The sequence below is a fragment of the Vulpes vulpes genome, chromosome 1 (genome assembly GCF_048418805.1).
Source record: "Vulpes vulpes isolate BD-2025 chromosome 1, VulVul3, whole genome shotgun sequence".
NCBI classification, from domain to species: domain Eukaryota; kingdom Metazoa; phylum Chordata; class Mammalia; order Carnivora; family Canidae; genus Vulpes; species Vulpes vulpes.
The window spans coordinates 148,834,271-148,860,488 of NC_132780.1; the positions used below are offsets into that span (position 1 = coordinate 148,834,271).

The 26,218-nt window shown below is 41.4% G+C and overlaps 1 protein-coding gene and 1 long non-coding RNA gene across 5 annotated transcripts in view; one reads left to right on the top strand and one right to left on the bottom strand.

Moving 5' to 3' along the window:
- Positions 1-21,958, top strand: part of PAQR8 (progestin and adipoQ receptor family member 8) — an 86,699-nt gene extending 64,741 nt beyond the window's left edge. For all 4 annotated transcript variants that reach the window (XM_072733714.1, XM_072733728.1, XM_025991051.2 and 1 more), the window contains one exon: positions 19,019-21,958. In XM_072733714.1, coding sequence (XP_072589815.1) covers positions 19,076-20,140 — 1,065 coding nt within the window. In that variant the 5' untranslated portion in view covers positions 19,019-19,075 and the 3' untranslated portion in view covers positions 20,141-21,958. The remainder of the gene's footprint in view (positions 1-19,018) is intronic.
- Positions 13,781-17,391, bottom strand: LOC140595115 (uncharacterized). The gene is made up of 2 exons (XR_011996480.1): positions 17,235-17,391; positions 13,781-15,731 (listed from the first exon to the last, which is right to left on the bottom strand). It is a non-coding gene; the product is annotated as an uncharacterized lncRNA (long non-coding RNA).
- Positions 21,959-26,218: the final 4,260 nt, after the last annotated feature.

The following is a 26,218-nucleotide window of genomic DNA, read 5'->3' on the forward strand; positions in this document are numbered from 1 at the left end:
TCTTAGGCTTATAGTTACATTTGTTTTTTTATTTTTTCAACTTTAATTCAGGAATCTCAAGTTGTTGGCCTTTATTATTCTCCGTTTACAGATGGCACTGTTGGTGCCAGAAGGATTGTGGTTTATTTTTAAGTATGTGATTCATTTAATTTGAGTAGGATTTGGGCCTTCTGCCTTCTGGTGCCCTTGGCCTCCAAGATCAATACAATCTCAAAGTAGAAAAAATTGTCCATTTTTAAATAGTAGTTACATAATGGATATGCCTTGTTTAGATTAATGATAATGTATCTACTGCAATATAGTTTTGACTAATCAAAATCTTCAGTTAAGCTAATTGTTACTGACACATTCCACTTTGAAAAAAAAACTATCAAAACAGGAAAATAAAGTCCTACGAGAACTTTTATTTGAAAGCAACTTCCCAGTAAGGCTCTAGGCACACCGTAGACACTGTCCACAATCTTTCTGATCATTGGTACCTTTGTTATCCAAGCTATCTAATGATCACTGATATCTAGAAGGAGCTAAAGGACTTGCACAGTTCTGAATTATACAAATTATTTTCACTTACACATTTAGGAAAGTTAGCTAATACATTTTAGAATAAATGAGGTTGAAACAGCATTTCTTGAGTAGTATAGAAGTTCAGGGCATAGCCTCTGGAGCAATACCATCTGGGTACAGATTCTGGCTCTACCACTTCCCAGCCAGGTGGTCCTTTCCCTTGGGCAAGAGATTTGACCTTTTGCCTCATCTGTACTCCATTTCATAGAGTTGTGAGGAATAAACAAGTTAATAAGATGCAAAGAACTTAGAAGTGTTCCTCGCATAGAGTAAGAGCTTACTATATGTCAGTCATACGTGTCAGTAATAGTTATTATTGGCAACTGGATAAAAGGAGTACCAGGTTAAACTGAGGGAAAAATATATATCTGGTTTCTGGGAGCTACTCAGTGAGATAGAAACAAGGAGCATGGGACAGAAGGAAGGTCAGTGGAGGAAGCAGCTCTGTTCTGTTTAGTTGTGTTCATTTTGAGGTATGTGACAAATGAGCAGAGGTATCAAATGGACATTGAGAATAAATGGACATGCCAGATAAGAACTAAGTTTTCTGTGTACTACAGATTCTCTCCTTGGTTTTCTTTTTTTTTTTTTTTTTTAAGATTTATTTATTTATTCATGAGAGACACAGAGAAACAAAGTGGCAGAGACATAGGCAGAAGGAGAAGCAGACTGGTCACAGGGAGCCCAATGCAAGACTTGATCCCAGACCCTGGGATCATGACCTGAGCTGAAGGCAGGTGCCCAAGCACTGAGCTACCCAGGCATCCCTCTCCTTGGTTTTCTTATGGATTTCTTGTGAGCTCTCCAAAAACACTGAATTCCATGTGCTTCAGAATTTCTATTTGAACAATATTGAACAAAATAATGGCACATAGTGGACACTCGGCCAATGATTTTTTAAAAGAATAATTGCTTTCATAAGGTGCTAAGTAGCTTGCATAAAGGTAATGTGTGGACGAATGGATGGATAGATGGATGTATAGATGGATGGAATGATAGACAGATAGATAGCTAGATTGAGATGTTGACATAGAAACTAGGAAATTTAAGACTAGTATACTGTCAGTGTGTCTTTCTTTCACCAATTCATTTATTCATTCTTAAAATATTTACTGCTTACTTACTATATGCCAAATCCTGTTTTAGGTTCAGGGATACATCCATGAACAAAATAGACAAAAATCCCCCTGCTGGTTTAGTAGCCAGGCCAGGAAGGACAGACAAGAAACATAATAAATAAAAATAATAGATTATTTTGTAGCCACTATTAAGGTGGCTACAAAAAAAAAAAAAAGCCAGATAATAACAAATGTTGCCAAAGATGCTGAAGAATTGGAACCCTTGTGTACTATTCCCTGGATTGTAAAATGGTGCAGGCAGTATGGAAAACAGTATGGCAGGTCTTCAAAAAATTAGAAAATAGAATTACTGGGGTGCCTGGGTGGCCCAGTCACTTAAATGTCTGACTCTTGATTTTGGCTCAGGTCATGATCTCAGGATCATGAGATCTGAGCCCTATGTCGGGCTCCACATTCAGTGGAGAGTCTGCTTGAAATTATCTCTCTCCTTCTCCCTCTTCCTCTCCCCCCGACTCTCTCTGTCTCTCTTTCTCAAATAAATAAATAAATCTTCAAAAAAATAGAATTACCAATGATGGAACAATTCCACTTCTGAGTATATAGTGGTTCCCCTCCCCCGTATCTGTAGGGGCTACATTCCAAGACCTCCAGTAGATGCCTGAAACTGCCTGTTCACTATATATAGTGAACTCCATGTATATCCTCTACACAAATACTTATGATAATGTTTAACATAAATTAGGCAGAGAGATGAACAATAACTAATAAAATAGAACAGTTATAACAATATACTATAACAAAGTTATGTGAATGTGTTCTGTCTCTCAGAATACCTTGTGGTACTGTCCTCAGCATTCTTGTAATATGAGAGGATAACATGCTCACGTGATGAAATGAAGTGAGGTGAATGACGCAGGCATTGTGATGTAGCATTAGGCTCCTATGGACCTTCTGAGGATACATCAGAAGGATAATCATTTGCTTCTGAACCACAGTTGACTGCCAAAACTTAAACTGCAGAAAGCAAGTTCTTAAGAACTGAAAGCAGATTCTCAAAGAGATACTTGCACACCTATGTTCATAGCAGTGTTACTCACCTTAGCTGAAAGGTGGAAGCACTCCAATGTCCACTGACAGATGAGTGGATAACCAAAATATGGTATATACATACAATGAAATATTATTCAGTTTTTAAAAGGAAGGAAATTCTGACAAACACTACAACATGGATGAATCCAGAGGACATGATGCTAAGTGAAATAAGCCAGTCACAAAAAGACAAATGCTGCATGCCTCCATGTATATGAAGTATCTGGAGTAGCAAATTCATAGAGACAGAAAGTAGAAGGGTGTTTGCCAGGGGCTGGAGGAAGGAGGAATGGGGAGTTGCTATTTAATAGCTATAGAGTTTCAGTTTTGCAAGATGAAAATAGTTCTGGATATTGGGTGTACAACAATGTGAATGTGCTTAGCCTACTGTACTATACACTTATAAAGGGTTAAGCTGGAAATTCTCATTAGGTATATTTTGCCACAATTAAAAATCTATGAGAAAGAAAGTAATGTAAGAAGTGAAAAGTACTACAGAAAACAAAAAGTAAAGCAGAGTAAGGGCTTCTAGAGGGCTGGGGAGAATGCAAATGATATTAAATCAGTAGTGTGGTGGGGATGCCTCTTTAAGAAGGAGCAATTTGAGCAAGGACTGGAGAAATTCTCTCTTGGTGCTGTTATAGTCAGAGTCTATGTCTTCCAGGGCCCACAGGTGGTGTGTGGCTATGCCAACGCAGTGACCAAGTGGTACATAGCTGTACAGTTTATGGTGGCAGGCAGCTGACACAGAAACCATGGCTGTGGGCATTTCAACTCAATTGGAAAAACAATCCAGGCACTCAGGTGGCACTTGCACAGATTATAATCAGATGTCATCTGAGACTCGAGGTCATGTTACAGTAAAGAGAAATGGTTGTTCTCATGCTTGGTCCTTTCTAAAATCAAACTCCATAACCTAGAAACAACAATCAGGAGTTTGAGTTTTTAGTGTCTCCTAAGTTTGCGTGTTGTTTAGCCCATTTCCAATATGAGTTTTAAGCTCCTTCACAGGACTAGAATTTTCAGGGCTTCAGCTGACCTTTCTGTCAACCCATAACTGGGGTGGGGCGGGGGGGAGTAGCTCAAGAGTATTTATTTTAGTTACTGTCTCTCTGGTAGGTCATATGGCATGGAATGGTGAGCTGCTTATAAAAATCCTGTGACCTGGACATGTTTTATTACTAATTTATGAGGCTGTTATAAATAGGTATCAACTTGCTATCATTTAAACCAATACTTTGTACTCATGAGTAAAATGCAAAGAGGTTTACAGCATTGGGTTCTTGAATTGATTTTCCCACATCTCACCTTTTAATCTTTTCCATGGCTAGTAAAAACAAAAGAAGTATAATCAGGATGTATCTCTGCTCTGAAATCAGGAAGAGTCCTTCACAATGCCCTCATCCCCACACCACTGAACTTGGATCTATGGGTGGACAGGCACCTTGTCTCACCACCATCCTGTCCCTGGCCAAGGATTCTAGAGCTACACTGGCAGCCATTGGAAACACATATGCTGTCTTTGCCTCTCTCCCCAAGCTAGAGTTGTGCAGTGATTGCTGAGGTCTAGGGACTATTGGGGACTAGATAGAAAGAGGAGAAATGGATTCCTTCCCAAGTCCTGCCAACACTGATGGCAGTAAGCCTTGGCTGACTGGTTTGTAACGTAGTTATCTGCTCAATGTTTGATTTCTTTTACATCTGAATGTATTTGCCTTGATCTTTATACACAGATGCTGCCTGTGGTCATTTAGCCCCAAGAAGTTATCAAGCTCAAGGTATATATATATATATATATATATATATATATATATATCACATAAAACTGAGACTTAGCCTCCTGTGTCTAAGTCTGTAAATTGTACCTCCATTTTCTCCCAACATATACAGTGTTGATGGTAGTGATGGGCTTCTCTTTACCCTCACGGTGAAATGATAATGCACAGGAATGCAGCAGCCACTAGGTGTATACTGTTGTCATGAGATCTATATGTCATTAGATGGTGATAGCAGTGCTTGGTACCAAAAGAAGGGAAGCTCAGTGGCTTCTTCAATCAGCATTCCCTGGGATCTGCTCTGGGCAAATATCTGCACCAAATTTAGTGTATAGAGACTGCTGGTGGGAGAGGAGGATGGAGTGGGTAGACTCAGGAGGCTAAGTCTCAGTTTTACCTGTTCTATATGCATATATATATTTATATATATATATATACCTGTTCTATATGCATATATATGCATATATATTTCTATATATATATATAGACACTTCCACATAAACACAGTCGTGTATACACCCATACACATAAATACACATATACATTTTAAAATCTGAAGTATATGTGACATGTTAAGATTTGACAATTGTTTGTTGTATTATCCTCCAAATTAGTCTGTATACTTTAAATATTTCATAATTTCAAAATGAAAGAAAGTCACAAGGCATGCTTAGGAATAGCAAATGGCATAGATCAGTGGTTTTCAAACTTCAACATCACCCTTGGTAACAAATATGCTTCATTTTAGGAACCAGGAGTTGCATGACGGTACTTATCCTTAATGTGAAGTGCACTCTGACATGTTCTATTCTATTTACTCTGTTATGTTCTGCATGAATTGAAGCAGTGAATGATGTTTGAAGATGTAGATTATAATCAGGGCACAGAAAGCTTTGACTGCCAGCCTGGGGAATTTGAGCTCTCATTGGCAGAGAGGAGAAGACTCCCAGTGGCTTTGGGGCATATCATCATCAGAACCAAACTTTAGTCAAGTCAAATAATATGGAACTGGGGCCAGAGACTGGAGGATGCAAGCTCAGTTGGGAACTTATCACCATAATATTTTGGGGAGAGTATATGAGCTTCCAGGGGAATGAAAAGAAGGAATAGGTTTTGGATATGCAGCAACTTAAAAAAAGGTGGGGAGGGTAGAGGGTTAATGACAGATTTGAAGGAAGGAGGAGGAAAAGGAAATATTCCAGTTTGATTTCAAGGCTAGGTGACTGGGAGACTGGTCATACCAGTCACAAAACTAGGTACATCAGTTGTTTGGTTTTAAACACACGATGCTTAATGTGGGACATCCAAAAGTACAATGTGGAGTCTTGGTGGAGGTTAAAAGGCATGGATTCATAATGGTCTCATAATACTTCATGACTGTCTCTAGTGGTACATAGTAGCCGGTGAGGAAAGAGAGAAATATGGTATAATCATGGTGGGGCTGACCCAGCGAAAGGCTAGAGGGTGAAGAGTGCTGGCCAAGGTAGAAATGAAATGAGGCTTTGCCAGGCATAGAGGGGTACAGCTAACACTGGCAAAGTGTGTGCTTGTTCAGGGAACCAGGACAGTCTGTTCTGGCTTCTTGTACGCAACAAGGATAAAAAAGTAGGTTTCCTAATCTGCTAACTCTTGCTCCAATGTTATTTTACTTTATCTTTTTTTCTGCGTGGGCTCTCTATTTCCAGCATCTTTGCTTAGGTATTCTTGGGCACAAAAGTACCAGTGGTAAGAGGAGATAGACCAAGAGTGACGTGGTGACTAGAAATCAGTTAATAGTTTAAACACTGCTATGGATACCTACCACGTAGATGAACCACACAGAGATATACAACATCCAACTCAAATGTTGTTTCCTTTTGAAAAATACTTCACATTTCCGTTATCAAAGATCTCACTGGTTTTACTTTTAGAAGCAAAGAGGGCCAAAAGAGAATCTTATTTCCCTTTGTCTTAAACAATGATCTATTGACACATTCTGGGGCACCTTTACTGTGATAGTTGCTGATAGGAGAAAGGATGAGTAAGTCAGTGTTCCTGTCTCAAGGAGCTTGCAACTGAATACATAGGAGAGACAAGGCTTTCTATACACACAGCAGTGAAATAGTGCTTGGGTCTGGATATTCTGCTTACCAAATGTGTGGAATAGATAGATAAGTGTTCAGGGAGAAATCAAGGTGGCCTGGAGGTTGACCTTCATAGTCAATGTAGAATTGAATTAAGGCCTTGAGAATATCTAAAGAGAAACTGAGAATGAAGAGACTTGCCAAAAAAAACCAAACCAAAACAAAACAAAAAACGTGACTTGCTTGGGAGCAAATAAAAAGTCTGGGTCTTGGGACTACCAAGAGAGTGGACTGCATTAGCTGCAAAAGGGTTAATGTTTCATTGCTAGGGAAACTGCATTCCTTATATTGTGCTCCAACCCGGGCTTAATTTGTTATCAGATTCTTCTGCTATGGAAAGTACATTTCCCAGATTTATTTCCTGCCAGTGGAATCTGCAGCTCTCTTCAGGGTTCACCTGGGTTGGCCCCAGTCCCAGCAGAACTGCGGGTGGGTGATGAAGCTTCCTGCAGGCGAGAGGCTGGACCAAGCTGAGAGGCTGCGTTACTGTGCCAGACCATACCTAACAAAGCCTGTAGTTACACTCTTAACAGAAAGTCTGGGAGGACTCCTGTCCCTAGGCATTAATTAACAGGCATTTCAGACAGCAGAGCTTACCTCTACCCAAACAAGAAGTCTCTGAAGAAAAGCGAGCATCACACCCAGCTAACCTGTTGATTGACTTTGGACTGTTTGATGTGTTCTAAACTGTTCCCAGCTCCCCTCAAATCCTCCCACTAGAATTAAACACAGATACTATTTATTGCCTATGGAAGGGGTGTTCTGTGTCTGTAATGATGCATTGTGAAAACAGTACCTGTTCAAGTGAGAAGATGACCTGAGACTTGGGAAGTATAGGAAGTAACAATAAAGAAAATGCAGGAATCCCAGCCAGAGGGTTTCAGCTGGAAAGAAAAACTAGGAGGAAATACAGTCTGCTCATCTTCCCCAGAGCACAGCAGCAAATGAATGTTGTCTTTTCTTTCTCCTATCAATATTATGGGGATCCACAGAAGAAGAGATTCAGAGGTGGAAAGGTCACTGATCCCAGAAGGTGACACATGTTTCTGGCTTATCTGTGGCACTCAGGAGCACCTCCTTTTTTTACAGGCAGGGTTCAGCCATGCCAGGTTCCCATGTGGTCAGGGATTGACATATTAAAGCCATTTGGGTTTGTGTGCTATGATAAAGTCGTTAGACAATATTGCAGCCTTTCCCAATCTAAGAGAACATGATTGCCTCCTTAACAGTAGATGGTTACATATTTTCCCCCTTCAAATCCCATACAACCATTAGCTTACATTATGGCAAGTATAGATAGGTTGCTTCTAATAATAGTTTTATTTGTATGGAATGCTAACTAGTACTAGAGCTCAAAATCCACAGAATACTGCAAATAAGTGTATATTTCTCTGTAATACTGAGGTGTTTTGGGGGGAGGGGGAAGGGAGAGTGTCTTAAGATGTATTGTACTAATTAATCATGTCTTACCAAGTTTACATACTTATGTCAAATATTCCTATGTGTAGAATAGCATTAACCATTTTTCCAGTTACAAAAGTAGTAAATGTTCATTGCTAAAAAGTACTGTAATGAGGGGCGCCTGAGTGGCTCAGTCGGTTGCTTCTGATTCTTTATTTCAGGGTCATGATCTCAGGGTCTGGGACTGAGCCCCTATGTGGGGCTCCACACTCATTGCGGAGTCTGTTTGAGGATTTCTCACTTCCCCTCCCCCTCCCCACTCATACATCCACGTGTGCACTCTCTCAAAAATAAATCTTTAAAATACTCTAGTGATAGTATCTACCCTAGAAGTAAAATTCCCCATAATCCTACCACTTAACAATGTCTGTATTAATGTTTTGATTATCTGCAGTTGCATACTTATTCTGTGCTACATGTATATGTTTACAAAAAGGGGACATATTCTTTTTATTTTCTTCTCCCTTGTAACAATGTCCTTCATTCATTCATTCTATTTATTCAGCAAATCCCTGTTGAGCACCTACTGTGTGCTAGTCAGTCCCTGTTCTAAGTGCAGGGGAGACTACAGGGAAAAAACAAGGGAAAACATTCATATTTCACATGAATCTTTCCAGAACAATAAATGTTAAATATTTACATAATGATTTTAATAGGTGTATAGTATTCTATTGTATAGATTTATCAGAATTTATGAAGTCCGATCTCTTATTGTTAGATATTGAGATGTTATTTATGATTGTTAGGTTTTCTTAAATATGGAGAGAATATGCATTGACCGTTTGTGAATCTGAATTCATGTCAAAATTATCTCTGCTAATAACAAGATTCTGCTGCTAGTGCCACTCTTTAAAATGACTTTATAAACACTGATAAGCTACATGGCAGATGTGACTACATAGATCAATGTGGGGCCAGCAGCCTCTCACTTGACGGATGCCTGGAAATCCTGGAGGTGTTTGAGGCTGTTTGCAACTTCACGTCTGTGTCTGTTAGGCCAAAGGCTGTTCAAAGCAAAGTTCTAGTCCTTACAAATGGGCCCTAAATTGGAGTTTTGGCTGTTGTTTCTTCCTCAACCCTTTATAGTTATGCATTGATGTGTGACGCTGGGCTTCTGTGGATTCTGGAAGCATTTCTTTGGCTCTTTGATGGAAATTGCCACTCTTTTGTTCTCTGTCCAGCAACCAGCAGGCCACCTTCCTGCCATCTGTGGGAGCCCCACCCCCCCACAGTGACATGAGGTGATGTCATAGGATTTGTTTGTTGGTGATTTCAGCACACTATTTGATCTCCCATACAAAGCAAAACATAGCCTAGATGAATTACAGAATTCTACAGCTTGTAGAGATTAACCCCATTTTTATGGACAAGGACACCAAGTATAGAGAGGTTGTGTGATTTGTTTAAAGTCCCATAGTTAGGGGTAGAGCTGGAACTAGAAGTTGGAATTTCATTCATTCACTCATTCATTCATTCATTCATTCATCCAGGAGAGAAAGCACACACATAAGTAGGGAGAGAGGTAGAGGGGGAGGGAGAGAGAGAATCTCAAGAGACTCCACACTAAGTGGAGAGCTCATGCTGGGGATCAATCACACAACCCTGAGATCATGACCTGAGTGGAAATCAAGAGTCAGAAGCTTAACCAACTCAGCCACCCAGGCACCCCTAGAAATTGGGATTTCTACATTCTCATCTGGTGCTTTTCTAGGGAATCAGCTATTCCAAGCTTGGATTCCATTAAAGTAGGTAATAGACTAGGCAACACCATTGCTTTGAAGCACTTCTATTTAGCCTCCAGATACCATATCATCAGTACTATGTCTGTTTGCCAAATATAGAGCTTTTCATTTAATCCTCTACTTTGTTAATCAAGGAAAGACTTTTTAGATTAACATGCTACAGATAGAACAGAATTCAGTGACTATTCTCAATATCTGTGTGCTTTCCTCCAACAGTTTGATAAATGACCTTAGTTTATGGTCATTATGATTTGAATGTCTCACCACACCAGTTCTGCAAAGCCAGACATAAGATGAAAGAGGCCCACTGGGCTTATGACCACTTTTATCTGGGTTACAGACCTACCTGGATTGTCCGATAGATTTCAATTAGATTTTATGGAAGTTACATTTTCTTCTCTTAGAATCTGATTTACAAATAAACTCAGTGGCAATGCAATGAGTTTTGTGATACTGATTGCTTTTGTAAGGCCAACTACAAATTATCTTTGTTAATGGAGCAGAGCAGTTTTACAGCAGCATATCTGAAGTTTCATATCATAATCTGGATTTAGAGTGCAGTTTTTGAGGGCATAATGGTTAAGGGCTCAGACTCTAGGGACTAGGGACAACTGCTTTCGGTTACCTGCTGGCTCTGGGACTTATTGTATAGCCTTAGGCAAATTGCTTAATCTTTCTGTGCTTCTATTTCCTCAACTGTAAAATGGGAATGATGACAATAGTACTAATGCCAGATAGTTGTTAGGAAGCTTATTTTTTTTATATAAAAAGATTTTATTTATTCATGAAAGAGATAGAGAGGGAGGTAGAGACACAGGCAGAGTGAGAAGCAGACTCCCTGAGGGTAGCCCAATGCAGCATTGGATCCTGGGACTCCAGGATCATGCCCTGAGCCAAAGGCAGATACTCAACCACTGAGAAACCCAGGCTTCCCAGTTGTTAGGAAGTTTAAATGAGCTAATATTTGCAGCATACCCAGAATACTGTTGGGCATGTGATAAACACACCAGTAAGTGTTTGTTATTATTCTGACATTTTCATTCCATTCAGTCATATATTCAACAAAAATTTGTTGGCACATCTATGTGCTAGGCATAGTGGTAGGTGATAAAAGATTCTCAAGCTCTCAAAGGGTCTTACAGTTTATTGGACAGAGATTATACAAGCACAACTCAAAGATATTGCAGATTTGGCTCCACACAACCAAAGTAAAGTGAGTACTGCAATAAGGTCAGTCAGATGATTTCTGTGGTTTCCTAGCATATACAAAAGTTGTATTTATACTATTGTCTATTAAGTATATAATAGCATTATGTCTTTTTTTTTAAAGTACATACTTTTATTTAAAAAAATTTTATTGCTAAAAACTGCTAATCATCATCTGAGCTTTCAGTGAGTTGTAATCTTTTTTGGTGGTAGAGGTCTTGCTCAGTGGCTGCTGACTGATCAGGGTGGTGGCTGCTGAAGGCTGGGGTGGCTGTGGCAATTTCCTAAAATAAGATAACAATGAAGTTTGCCTCATCAGCGGACTCTTCCTTTCATGAACGATTTCTCTATAGCATGTGATTCTGTTTAATAGTGTTATTTTGACCTCTTTCCATGAATGTTCTTAATGACATCTAGAATCATGAATCCTTTCCGGGAGGTTTTCAGTTTACTTTGCCCAAAGCCATCAGAGGAATTTGTATCTATGGCAGCTATAGCCTTATGAAATATGAATTAAATAATATATAATTTAATTTATATTATCAGTTTTATAACTTTATTTACAAACTAGAGAATTTAATTATGAATTAAATAATAAGACTTGAGAATTAAATTTACTCCTTGATCCATGGGCTGCAGAATGGATCTTGTGTTAGCAGGCATGAGAACATTAACCTTGCTGTTCATCTCATCTCTGTCAGAGCTCTTGGGTGATCATTGTCAATAAGCAGTAATATTTTGAAAGGAATATTTTTTTTTGAGTAGCAGATCTCAGTAGTGGGCTTAAAATATTCAATAAGCCGGGATCCCTGGGTGGCTCAGTGGTTTGGCGCCTGCCTTCGGCCCAGGGCATGATCCCAGAGTCTGGAATCGAGTCCCGTGTCGGGCTCCCTGCCTGGAGCCTGCTTCTCCCTCTGCCTGTGTCTCTGCTTCTCTCTCTCTCTCTCTCTCTGTCTCTCATGAATAAATATATATAAAATCTTAAAAAAAAATTCAATAAGCCATATTATAAATAGATGTGCTATGATCCAGGCTTTGTTATTCCATTTATAGAGCACAGGGAAAGTAGACTGTGCATAATTCGTAAGGGCTCTAGGATTTTTGGAGTGGTCAGTGAACACTGGCTTCAATCTAAAATCACCAGGTGCATTAGCCCCTAACAAGAGGGTCAGACTGTCCTGTGCAGCTTTGAAGCCAGGTACTAACTTCTCTGTAGCTACGAAAATCCTAAATGGAATTTCCAATAGAAGGCTGTTTCATCTACACTGAAAATGTGTTATTTAGTGCAGCCACCTTCTTTATCTTAGCTAGACTTTCTGGGTAACTTACTGCAACTTCTACATCAGCACTTGCTGCTTCGCCTAGCGCTTTTATGTTATGGAGATGGCTTCTTTCCTTAAACTTCAAAACCAACCTCTGCTAGCTCCAAACTTTTTTTCTTCTTCTGAAGCTTCCTCACCTCTCTCAGCCTTCATAGAATTGAAGAGAGTTAAGGCCTTGCTCTGGTTTAGGCTTAGGCTTAAAGGAATGTTGTGGCTGGTTTGATCTTCTACCTAGACTGCTGAAACTTTCTCGACATCAGCAATAAGGCAGTTTCACTTTCTTTTCATTTGGGTGTTCACTGGAGTAGCACTTCTGATTTCCTTCAAGAACTTCTCCTTTGCGTTTACAACTTGGCTAACTGTTTGGTGCAGGAAGCCCAGCTCTGGGCCCATCTTGGCTTTCAACTTCTGCACAAGCTTAATCTTTTCTAGCTTTTGATTTAAAGTGAGAGATGTGTGACTCCTCCTTTCACCTGAATACTTAGAGGCCACTGTAGATTTATTAATTGGCCTAATTTCAATATGTCATGTCTCAGAGGAGAGGCAAGCCCAAGGACGGGAAGAGAGACTAGGGACTGGCCAGTCCATGGAGCAATCGATATACACCTGTATTGATTAAGTTTGCAGTCTTATATGGGGACCATACATGGCACCCCAAAACAAATACCATAGTAACAGCAAAGATCACTGATCAAAGATCATTTTAACAAATATGATAATGAAAAAGTTGGAAATATTACAAGAATTACCAATTGACACATACACAAAGTGAGCAAATGCTGTTGGAAAGAATAGTGCTGACAGACTTGCTGGATACAGTGCTGCCACAAACCTAAACAGGCTTTACCTGTTCTTCTCTTTCTAATTTGTCTAACAGTAATTATCTTTAATTTTTCTAAATAATTTTAAAAGAGCATCTGAAATAAAACTTTAAGATTGGACTCCTAAATAATCCAAAACATGATGTAACACTTATAAACACTTTCTTGTACAAATATTACCTGAATTCATGGTACAGATATCATACTTCTATTATTAAAATAGAGTTAAATAATAGTTCGTATTAAGATAGAACTTCAAGTTCCAATGACATTATAATCTGAGTCTAATTCAAACTCTATGAAAGCAGCTGGGGAAGGTTTTATGAGGCTCTCTAGAAAGGAACCAAAAATGTTAAGTTCCTTTTCAGTTTTTAAAGACTGAATTAAATAAAATATAAGGCAGAAAAATGATATATTGCTAAGTTATAATCCTTTTGTGAGTTCTTTATTACTAGTACTTTAATGTGCATGTTTTGTCTCTTCAAAGCACTATCCAACTACAGCCCATTTTAATCATTATCCTCTTATTTTTCTGAGAGATGGAAAGACAAGAAATCACCTCCCACCTTTTTTTAATGAAGAAAATTACAATGAGTACTTTATTTTTTAAGATTTTATTTATTTATTCATGAGAGACACAGAGAGAGGCAGAGACACAGACAGGGGGAGAAGCAAGCTCCTTGCAGGGAGCCCCATGTGGGACTCCATCCCGGGACTGGGATCACCCCCTGAGCCAAAGGCAGACACTCAACCACTGAGCCACCCAGGCATCCCACAGTGAGTAGTCTAATGTCTTGGGCATGGCCACACAACTAATTGAGGAGAGCAAATATGGAACAGTCAGACCCCCTGACTCCCAAACCATTATTTCTCTGTTCCCTTAACCTTGCTCAACAGAAGGAAATTGGTGCCATATGTCTGGGCCTAAAGAACTATTCATTCAGTAAATAATGATTAGGGTATAATTATTTTATATGCTGCATGCCATTTTTGACATGGGAACTTGCACACTACACAGTCCCTGTCCCAAATGGAGCTGGGCATGAATGGGGGAGTGAGCAGAGTAAAATAACCATTAGAACCCCAGGACAGAAGTGTGCTGGGAGAGGCAAGGCTAGGGTAGATGGTTGCTGGGGAAAATCTTAAACCTGGCCTGGGGGTTAGGAAAGGCTTCCTGGCAGAGCTGGTTCCTGGGCAGAATGTTGATGAGTGGGGGTTGCTGGACTGAATGGTTGTCATCATGTACAGAAGCATGCACTGGAGATAAAAAGAGTGTGGCATTTTTGAAAAACCAGTGTTATGATCCAGGCCATCAATGTGGCCAGGGGTTGTGGGTCCTCGCCTAGGAGAGGAAGGAGTTCAACAGAAGTAGGCCTGTTAAGGGCCTGGAGTCTGTGTTATAAATAAGCAATGGTGAGCTACTGGGGAATATGGGGAGGGGAGTGGTGGTCAGATTTCCATTTTTAAACTATCACCCTGAAGTGGTTTGGAGAAGAGAGGGTCTGGGAGACATGAAGCAGGGCAACCATCACTTGAGGAATAAAGATCAGTTATGATACTGCTGTTTTCATCCTCTGCATAAGTTCATTTTGAAGGCCCAAGTGGAGAGCAGTAGAAGTAGAAAGAATGAACGGATTCCAGAAATGTTGAGATAAAACAGCAGGCCTAAATGACTGATTAGATGTAGGGGGAGGGTCAACTCTGGGTTGAAAAAGTTTGAAGATGTTGAAGTGCCCGTGAGATATTTACTTGGAAATCCAGAACCATTACGAATTTGAATCCAAATTTCAGTAAAGATCTGGCTGCAGATGTATGTGTGGAAATCGTCTGATAACAGGTGCTAGCTGAAGACAACCAAAGGTGTGGGAGAAGTAACCACGTGAGAGAGACTGTGGATGTGGAAAAGGGGGCAGATGGTGGATGGCTGGGAACCCCACAGTTGAGAGAGGTGGTGGGACAAAAAACAGACCAGAGAAGATAGTGTCACTTAAGCCAAGAGAGGGGGGCATCGGTCAGCAGCATGAATCCCCACAGCCGAGGAGAGATGATTGAACAAGCTAAAAGCTTTTTGCAACATCAAATCTAAACTCCTTTTCCTATTGCCATTGCACCTACCCCACTCACTGCCTTATTACTCTCCAACGGCCCCTTTGCTCATGGACCCACAAAGAAGCCACTGTATTCCCTCGCTCATAGTCCCCTCTTTCCCAGAATGCCCTGCTCCTTGTATCTAAGCCCCAGCGTGCCCTAAGCGTGCTCTGCTCTGGAGACCTGTTTATATTTCACTCTACTTAATACCCAATTATATGCAGTCTGGCGGTATTGGTTACAGATTCAGGAAGTTTGAATCTATACGCTGTTTGAGGTAAGGGGTCTTATTTTTATTCTTCCTTCATGGCCTTTGTAGTCTGAAGTATTGTTGAGCAGGCAATCTTTGCTCCAGAAGAGCTCTGTGGTTGACCAAAATATGACTTGAGCTTAGCCAGTTCATAAGGATTCTTCAGGAAGATTACATTTCAGCTGTCTCAGCAGAGGAGCTGGAGCATACCCTGTGCACAAGAGATTATTCTAAGGTTGCTGGTGACCACATCAGCTCAGGGAGGAGTGCATGGGAACAGAGGCCAGGAATGAGGGGAAGACCCTTATTCAGAGCCAGCACCAGGAAAGCTGGAGGTGTGTGCCTGCACCCATGTCATGAGACCAATATGTGGTTTCCTCCCAGACAGGCTCTCAAAGTTTACAGCTGGCTCTTTGAAGCCTATTTCTGGAAACACAGAACACTCTGGTTCAGTGAAAGTAAGTGCTGTCTACGGGGGCAGACAATGGGGGACTCCACTGGACAGGGGCTTCTGAAGTTGATGATAAGAAAAAATTACACCTTATCACCATTGTTGTTGCTGTGGGGGCTGCTCTCAGAAGAAGGGAGAATTTTATAGCAGGGGAAGGAGCAGTTGCTCAACAGAGGACAAATAATTCCCTCTCTTTCTGACCATTAGTTTAGAATTTTTCATGACCCTGCACTTCCAAAGAGGAATTCAGATCTTTTCACCCACAGACAGATGATTTAGATCTTTGTAACACCCTCATCGCTGACAGAGATAAAGAGATCGTATCTTGAGTCAGAGGCCATTGTGGTAGTGTCCCTGCAACAACCAGGTCTCTCTGTGGGTGTTGCGCTACAGACTCTGGAGGATGGAGTTATTAAGGAGACCCTGATACTGGCATGATGGCATTTTAAAGATCCTTGGAAAAAGAAAGCTTCATTTGCAAGAGAAATGATGATTCTGCCAATTTTTTTTTTCCTGTGCATCTTTTCCTTTGAAGCTGGTTAAAACTCTTCTATCTCGTACTTCTCTGCTTCTTAGTTCTATAAACCTCTTCTAGTTTATTTTCCATAAGTAAGAGAAGTAGAAATAATTTTCTGAAAAGGACTTGTCAACATAAAGCCATGAGGTGAGGATGGTGATATGAAGACTGGAGGAACCCCTGGGGTCAGAGCTCGGCAGATGGGGTTTTCTGGAAACTGACAATAAAGCAACAGCAGCATCTGTCCTTTTTCCCTCAGAACAGACAGATGCCAGTGGATTCCCACATCTGCCCTGTGCTCTATTCCAACCATCAGACAACCAAAAACCCAAGTTTTCAGTCTTTAGAAATTTACTTGCGTTGTCAGTTTATAAGAACCTGCTATTGTCCTAAAAACCCTGTATTAGGAGACAAAAATGAGCAGAAGTTGTGCAATCATGTGTCCTTTAACTTAAGCGTGGAATTGTCTCCAGCTGGTTTGGGTACCCAGAAATGATGGAAACACCCTTGATCTTAGACAGCAATACTACGGTGGGGCCTATCCAGGAGCATCTTTGGGGATTCCTTCTCTGTAGCTCGTATCTCCAGTGACTCAACCTCTCTTTCTCTCAACGACTAAATCAGACCAATATTTCTATCTGATTTAACCCTCTACTTCACAAAAGATGGTCAAAGCCTGTATCTAAAGAATAGAGCTTTTAATTCCCTGGAGCTCCAAGAGAACCCAGTTCCCCTAGGCCACATACCTCTCAGCCAGTAGCCACAGGACAACTTGAAACACTGTCCCATGTCCCAGGCACAGTCATGCAGTGGATCCACTTGATCCTGGGGCCAGCATACTCCACCTGTTCCCACCTTCCCTTCCCTCTCCCTGACGGCTTCTATGCTCTGTCACCAACAGCCACAGAGGTCAGTTGGAGGTCTCCATCTAGAACTTAACTGCCAGGCTCTTGGATCCCCCTGCTGGCTGCCAGCAGAAGCACTCTTAGCTTTTTCTTTGTTTTAAAATAAATTCAAGTATTTCTGATGACAGGTTTTTTTTTTTTTTCTCTCCCACTCTCCCTCTTTTTGTCCTTCTGACTCCATAATCCTTAACAATCATTTTATATTTTAGAGTCTCACATTTAACCATCATAACCACCCATACATGATGCAGAATCATTACTCCCACTTTACAGATGAAGAAATTGAAACCTAGATAGTTCTAGAACTTGCCCAAGGTTATACAGGAAATGGCACCAAACCAAGGACGGACTCCAGGTCTCCCTGAACTTTTTTGACATGTTATAAATTTTTAGGTCTTACATTTTAGACATATTTTTTTCTTTTTCAATAATAAGAAATATGAGTAGAAAGATGACATTTTCTTCACTAAACTTAGTGGTGCCTTGAGTAGCACTTGCTGTATCTCTCCCAGCAGAAGGGCTCTGAAGCAAGGGGCCCATTTAGATGAATCAATCAGGTTTGGACTTCTCTGAGGCTGAGGAATATGAAGTACAGAAGGCAGCTGCATATATGCTGAAAATCTATTTCTTTACCCCCCCCCCCTAAAAAAAATCACATGAAATTTTGCAGCTATTTTATGAAATATTTCCTGAAATAATTGGTATGCTCATCTGGCTCATCTGTCATGTAAAAATTCCAAGTGTAAGGTAAGCATTTCTGAGGTCTGAAATTCATGGAATACAGATTGAGGTACTCAGAACAGACAAATCCAAAACTATTTACTTTCCAGAGCATAATTTAAAAAGAAAACAAAAAGTACTTCCCTTCCCCAATCTTTACAATTAGATTTTATGTTAAATTTAGGCCACGTGTTAATTTTAACTGTTAAAGTATTTCCCAGAATATGTATTGGTCTTTACCAACCAGATTCGCGGGTCATTTAACTGTCACTGCTTTGAAGTTCAAGCTAGTACTGCTTATCTCAGAATTTCAAGTTACTGGTGAAGTTAGTGTATATTTTAAGATGAAGTGCTCAAGAAACGTAGGCCATCATTAGTAACATCAGTACTTACAATTTTTATATTTCAAGATAATATCTCACACTATTAGGGCCTGTCTGATGACTTTTTTTTTTTTTTTAAGATTCCATTTATTTATTCATGAGAGAGACACACACACACAGAGGCAGAGACACAGGCAGAGGGAGAAGCAGGCTCCCTGTGGGGAACCTGACGCGGGACTGGATCCTGACCTGAGCCCCTCAACCGCTGAGCCTCCCAGGCGTCCCTAATGACCTCTAGGGAAGCTGGAGGCCTCTGAGGGCGCCCTCACTTACCCGGTGGCTATGGGCAAACCAGGCTGGCTAGCAGCGCCATCTTACAAGATGGGGCTTCGCTTCCCGCTGCAGTGGGCCACAGAGAGGAAACCGCAACCTTCGCGTGTTGCGCGCGTGTCGGGTGGGAAGGGCTCTTGGTCCCCCTCACTGCGTACAGATGAAGCGAACGTGAGGCCCAGGGACGCTGCGCCCCGGGGCTCCCCTCACGGCCTAGGCGCCCGGTGTGCCATTCTCCTGTGTCCTCCGCAGGTCGCCCCCAGCCCCGTCCTGGTCCTCCGCGTCCTCCGCACGGCCGCGCCCGCAGCCATGACGACCGCCATCTTGGAGCGCCTGAGCACGCTGTCGGTGAGCGGGCAGCAGCTGCGCCGCCTGCCCAAGCTGCTGGAGGACGGCCTTCCCAAGATGCCCTGCACCGTCCCCGAGACCGACGTGCCGCAGCTCTTCCGGGAGCCCTACATCCGCACCGGCTACCGCCCCACGGGCCACGAGTGGCGCTACTACTTCTTCAGCCTCTTTCAGAAGCACAATGAGGTGGTCAACGTGTGGACGCACCTGCTGGCCGCCCTGGCCGTGCTCCTGCGGTTCTGGGCCTTCGCCGAGGCCGAGGCCCTGCCGTGGGCCGCCACGCGCTCGCTGCCGCTGCTGCTCTTCATCCTGTCGTCCCTCACGTACCTCACGTGCAGCCTCCTGGCGCACCTGCTGCAGTCCAAGTCGGAGCTGTCGCACTACACCTTCTACTTCGTGGACTACGTGGGCGTGAGCGTCTACCAGTACGGCAGCGCGCTGGCGCACTTCTTCTACAGCTCCGACCAGGCCTGGTACGAGCTCTTCTGGCTCTTCTTCCTGCCGGCCGCCGCCTTCTGCGGCTGGTTGTCCTGCGCGGGCTGCTGCTACGCCAAATACCGCTACCGCAGGCCTTACCCGGTCATGAGGAAGCTGTGTCAGGTGGTGCCGGCGGGGCTGGCCTTCGTCCTGGACATCAGCCCCGTGGCGCACCGCGTGGCCCTGTGCCACCTGGCTGGCTGCCAAGAGCAGGCGGCCTGGTACCACACCCTCCAGATCCTCTTCTTCCTGGTCAGCGCCTACTTCTTCTCCTGCCCGGTGCCCGAGAAGTACTTCCCGGGCTCCTGTGACATTGTGGGCCACGGGCATCAGATCTTCCACGCCTTTCTGTCTGTCTGCACACTCTCCCAGCTGGAGGCCATCCTCCTGGACTACCAGGGGCGGCAGGAGATCTTTCTGCAGCGCCACGGCCCCCTGTCTGTCTACATGGCCTGCCTGTCTTTCTTCTTCTTGGCAGCCTGCAGCGCGGCCACTGCGGCCCTTCTGAGACACAAAGTCAAGGCCAGACTGACCAAGAAAGATTCCTGAGGCTGGCAGGTGGGGTGAGGCCTGGAGGCAGCCTGTGGAGATTTTGGAGGGGTGGGGGGATGGGGAACTCAGTACAACAGTTAGGAGTTGACTTTTTGTTTTTACGAGTCGCTTTTAAATTAACACACATTTCCAAGGGTATGCTACGGCATTGGAAAGCCAAAGGATTCAAGAACTTCGTTGTTCACGGTTGTTTGTTGCTAACAAAAGGAGTATTACTTTTCCCTCCGCGTCATAGCCTTACAAGATACAGGAAAGGAAGGGACTTGGGCTGGGATTCATGGGACACTGAATTAAGGACGATCATTCTGCCTGAAAATTTAGTGGAATTCTGACTGTGGCCTCCAGGGGCAAGTCCTGGAGCTAAAGGGATGATAAAGTTGGACTGGAAAGTAAGTGCGTGGCTGGTCCACACCGAATTGGAATGGCCACTGTACTATGTTGGTCTTTGGTGATTGATTGAGTAAACTGTCCCAAGAACTTGATTTCATTTGGCTTTCAGATTGTCCAGGGTGGAGAAGTCAGAATCTTCAAGATGATTCAGTGAAACCCTTAGACATAATGAATTATTCGCTTCGTCTGATTTCTGGTCCCTTCTCTCTCGCCCACTCTGACACTGACCCTTTTCTCAGGATGACTGCTGCCTGGCTGTTTTCTCTACAGTGCACTCACTCCCATCTGTACCTTGCATGGTAATATAGAGGACTGTGAAGCAGCCCTATTTCCAGGAAATGCTTGGATCCATGTGGACATTTTCAGGAAGCTTATTCTCCTATAATACTAAACGGTACTAGAAAGTACAGTGCCAAGAGCCATCAGGATGCCCAGCCAACAACCACGGATAATGTTTTGTGTCACCAGACCCTTCTGTTTTATTATACCTGTGGACTGCAGTACTTGAGATCTATTAGGGCTGCCTTGCAGGCCAGAAAATCTGGGGCTTGCACTAGGCAATCTTCTCCAGATTTGAACCAGCATGTTTCTAAAAGACCAAAAAAAAAAAAAAAAAAAAAAAAAACCCCAAAACCCTAATAGAGTGAACTGGTTCTGGTCCTTCTAGGGATCTGATTATTTCAAGAGGAACCCAGGGTCCAACCTCTTGACTAGATGCTACCACGTAAAGGACCCACGTAACTATCCTAGTTCAGGGTCCTCAGGCAGGAGGTTATGCTGCAACTTAGAGATAATTCCTTAATCAAGCCCCAGGACAGATGAGCATATGTGCTCACTATGGGTTGGTCCCTGAAGGCTCCTTTGGGTAAGAATGGTGAACAAGGTGCCCTGTAGCTAGGATTTTCTGTTGCCCCGTAGCTTCTATAGGATAAGTGGTACTAGTGATTGATGTGTTCTGGTCACATAGCCCTCTCTGAGGACTGATTTATATACTTATTAATCCAGTGAAGGGGGGTGTGTTGACAGAGGAGCCATAGGAGCCTTCTCAGAGGCTGTTTCCTATCAGTATAAGGTCCCTTTTACTACAAAGGGAAGTACTTTGTTTTCACTCCAGTTTGATGAAACTATTAATAGGTTATTTTGTTATCTTCAGGTCTTTGTTTTCTTCCTTTCTCTGAGAGATTTGTGGATTTTATGCCTTATAAATGGAAACATATGAACACCTTAATATATATATGTAAAATATGGAATTTTCAGTTTTGGGTTATTGGGATAAGAAAAAAAAGAATTCATTGATTTGAACCAGTGAGAAGTTTCAGAAAACCAAAATTACTTATCAAAAGACACTGTCAACAAAAAAGAAAGAAAAGATACTGTCGATCTGCATCTTGGCAAAACAAATTAAAAAAAAAAATACAACCTCAACTGAAGCTTTCCTATAATCTTCGTATCAAGAAAGTATATGTCTTGTCTGCTATGTGGATTTCCTAGATGGATTTCCCTATTAATATTTAAATACCTGAAATTCTGTGCTACCCAAGTGTCTTAGTTACATAATCCCCTGGTGTCTAGGCCAAATTCATCACAAATAAAGTTGGCAAAACTGAAGACAGTTGAACTAAACAAGGGAATTAGAGTTGTACAAACACATCACAAGAAGAGGGTCACTTTAAAATGAAGACTAGAAAATGTTTGAAATGTTCTTTTTTATGGATTCAAAAGCCTTATTCTTCTAAAAGTTGGGAGGAAGGTGTAAGTCAGGCTCTTGAATATAGTGATGGTCCTGATGGACAGAGATTTTCCGGTCATATGCAGGTACTTTTTTAGAAAATAGGAAATAGGACAGCAACAATGATCTTCACATGCAGTCGACAGACTAAGGCCAGTTGACACACACTAAACGGTCTGTGACAAGTTCAGATAGACTATGCTCTAAGATATTGCCATGAAATTATCACTTTAATATACACAGGTATTGGTCCCTCAAGTGATAGGAAGTTTTTTAAAAATCAAGTTTTTCACCAGAGCTATTTGACAGCTTTGGGGACTAGGTATCTCATTAAAATACCAGTATCTTTAAAAAAACCAAACAAATAAATAGAATAATTTGTGTCTTGTTAGAAATATTTAAACATAGAAAATGAAAATGTTTTAAACTCACACTTTTGAGTGATTAAGTTCCCTTTTAGAACATTTTCATTAAAATGAGTGTATCAGCAAGGAACAGGCCTAGTTTATTTAAAAGAATTAAGTATTTGCTATAGGAGGTGATTGTTTTGCTCCACCATAGCCTCCCCAACAGTTGACATCTGGAGATTCTCCCCATTATCTCTCTATATTAAAATGTAAATGCCTCTGGAAAACTTAATCTATGAGTCATTTACATCTTGTGATTAAAAATTCTGATGGATTTGTATGAGGCCCTACTCAGGGCAAGGAGATGGGGCATCAGGATACAGTAGGTTGGGGACTCATTTACCAATTTCCCTCTTGCCTAGTACTTCTGACTTATATTTACTAATGAGCTAACGTCAGTACTCCTCAGATGTTAAAATTTCATTTCCCATCTCTGCTAAAAGCACTTCACTCAGTCACAATATTCTCAGTCCTCTTGTGGAAGCTTGAAATAATAGGAGTTCAGGTTGTGGCATAAAGGTAGCTCATTCCTAACTCTATCCACAAATGGTACCTTAATACTTCACAGGTTCTTCAGATGCTGCACTGTAGTTTCAAGTGGATCCTCCAGATGGCGCTCATGTCTTACTCAGCGTGGCCATTGTATCCAAGTCTTTGAGCTATTAATTGTATTGGTCCTAGTGTTTTGCTTGATTGCTTCTCAAAGAAAAAATGGAACTGTTTTCTGTTTATATAAATCTACTAACATGAATGACCATTAAACAGATTTTGTATATATGGATTGTTGTACTGTCAACAGCTATCTTGTTTCTTTGATAAGGCCTACCTTATAGAAAGGTTTTATTTAGACAAACATTGCCAGGAGGAGATCAGGACACTTTATATCCACCTAGAAGTAGAAAAGTACAAGCTCTTTAAAAATCTGCATACCCCAGGCCCCCAAATACACACACACATGCACTGTAAATCCCCACTTGTGAGAAGATCATTAATGCCATTGCCCCCAACCCCCCTCCAAAAGCTGTAGAGTTGCTTTTTCTGAGGATTTCCATCTAATTGAATAAATACTTCTACTTTCATGGAAAATAGTGTTAAAGATTCCAAAATTTTGAATTTATGAATCGCATTTCTTAAATACAAAAATTATGAATTATAATTATACTATAACAGCTACTATAATGGATATGTCATGAAATGTGGCACCTATCAACCAAAGGATTTTGTAGCCTGTTAGGTTTCATAGCTGTGAAGAAAAGTCATTCTCCAAACTGCTCCAGCTTTGGGCCATAATACTATCATAGCAGTAAGAAAACAGCAGCTGTCTGGCTTGAGGCGCCACTGATAGAATTATGGATATACCCCTTGCCCAAATCCTTTTTATGATCAACAGGGGCCATAGGCAGTTTGCAAATGCTTCTGTTGTCACTGTTAATGGTTTAACCATTCTTCAGTTACTTATTCATCAAGTATTTATGAGCCCCTATTGGTAGCAGGTACCCATGTTGATTCTGGAGATACTACAGTGAGGGTGGGGGGAGCAGGGACCCTTCCACAGAGAGTTTTCACTATGCTAAATGAGAACCAGTATCTTCCCATGTTGTATACTATCAGAGGATCCCCCTCTAGATCTTGGTCCTAGTCACAATCCATGGGCCAGATGGCCGGCCAAACCCAGGGGAGGCTGGGACTTGCTTTGTGCCAGAACATTTTCAAAGGGATTGAGCTCTCTCCCTTTGGCCCCTAGAAACATTTCTCCCACTAACAAGGTTGTCACCTATGGTCACTTCCACTCTACTTCCATTGCTTCTCTAGCCCTTTACACTGTCCTCTATTTCTCCCACTAACAAGGTTGTCACGTATGGTCACTTCAACTCTACTTCCATTGCTTCTCTAGCCCTTTACACTGTCCTCTATTTCTCCCACTAACAAGGTTGTCACGTATGGTCACTTCAACTCTACTTCCATTGCTTCTCTAGCCCTTTACACTGTCCTCTAGTGTTTAATTCAGTCTCAGACATCTTGACACATCTGGACACAGAGGAGCCCTATATTTCCACAGGCAGTAATTAAAGTCCCAGGTAATTAAAGCCCCATCCTTCAGGGAAGGGCATGTAGGGTTCCAACCTGAGTACAGCTTCCTGATTTAGTGTATTGGAAACAGCATGTTGCACTCTGGCTGCCTCTTTTAAAAAAACAAAACAAACCAAAAGCAAAACAAACAAACAAACATCCCTTAGGGAATTTTTATTAAAATAATATGAAAGGAAAAGCTTTGCAATAAAAAAAAATTCATTTAAATATTAACTTTGAGAGCGTATCTAAGGTAAGGGGTTTTCTTACCTAACATGATCTCATAGGAAGAGATATGCACTATATTTTAGACTTCAAAAGGCATTGATCAACTCTATAGAGTAACACCTCAGATCTTATCATGCATTATGCTTTCCAAAACATTTCCACATCCATTCAAGCTTCTAAATAACTGTGTGAAGTAAGGCCAAAAAGATCTCCACTAAACTAGGAAATACACTAAGAAAGTGGAATGATTGGTTCAAAGTCACATAACTAGTTGTAATGTTTAAACTCAAATGCACTTTTTTTTTTTTTTTAGATAAGTCCAGGGCTCAGACATCAACACCCAGTATTTGCAGAGCCCTTTATAGTGTGTGAAGCACTTTTACTATTGGGCATACTTTAACCTAATCTCATTTTAACTTTTGTTCCTAAATACCTCACCAGTAGCTAGGGTTGTATTGTTTTCTTTGCAGGTTAAAGTGACTTACTTCACACCATGTCCTTGGTGCCAAACAAAGCATTCTCTGCACCTCACAATCTTCTCAGAGCCCAAAAGGTCATTGGCAGCAGGCACTTGGCCTAGAGTATAACATCAAATCTCATTCTCCAGTCACAGATTCTTGAAAATACTTTGATTCCTTGGATAAGAAACATCTAGTATTGATAATCTTGCCAAGATTATACAAGCCCTCCCTTTCATCTTTCACTGGGATTATCAGTTCTTCGAACAATTGGTTCTCCCAGGGATTTTGACAAGTGATATGACCTTTGGGATTCGAAAAAAATTCTTCTCTGCCTTATAAAAGTTATACAGTCTTAGCAGAAAGTCCCCCAAAAGCCCTTATTTCTCAGTTTCAAGTAACATCTGCTTATTAAAGAAAATGTAGAAAAATAGAGGAAAATGATAATCCATGGACCCACCACTAAAGTAAATCTCTTCACAGGAAAAAGAAGGGTATGGTGAGATGTCATCAATTATAAGTAAATTAGAAGTGTCACATAAAGCTTCCTGAAAAATAAAAAAATAAAAAAAATGGAAATTGGGAGCCATAAATTTTAAGCAACCTAATACTTTCATGCTATGAAATACAAAATCAATGGTCTCTGGCTCAGTTTACAGGAATACCAATATAGTAACATTATACTCCCTTCTGACATTACACTATGTAGGGAATTTGATGATGCTGTGGCTGAGATACTGGCTCATGCGACAAGGCCAATGATACATTATCTTGTGTTGAAAGAATCCTTTGA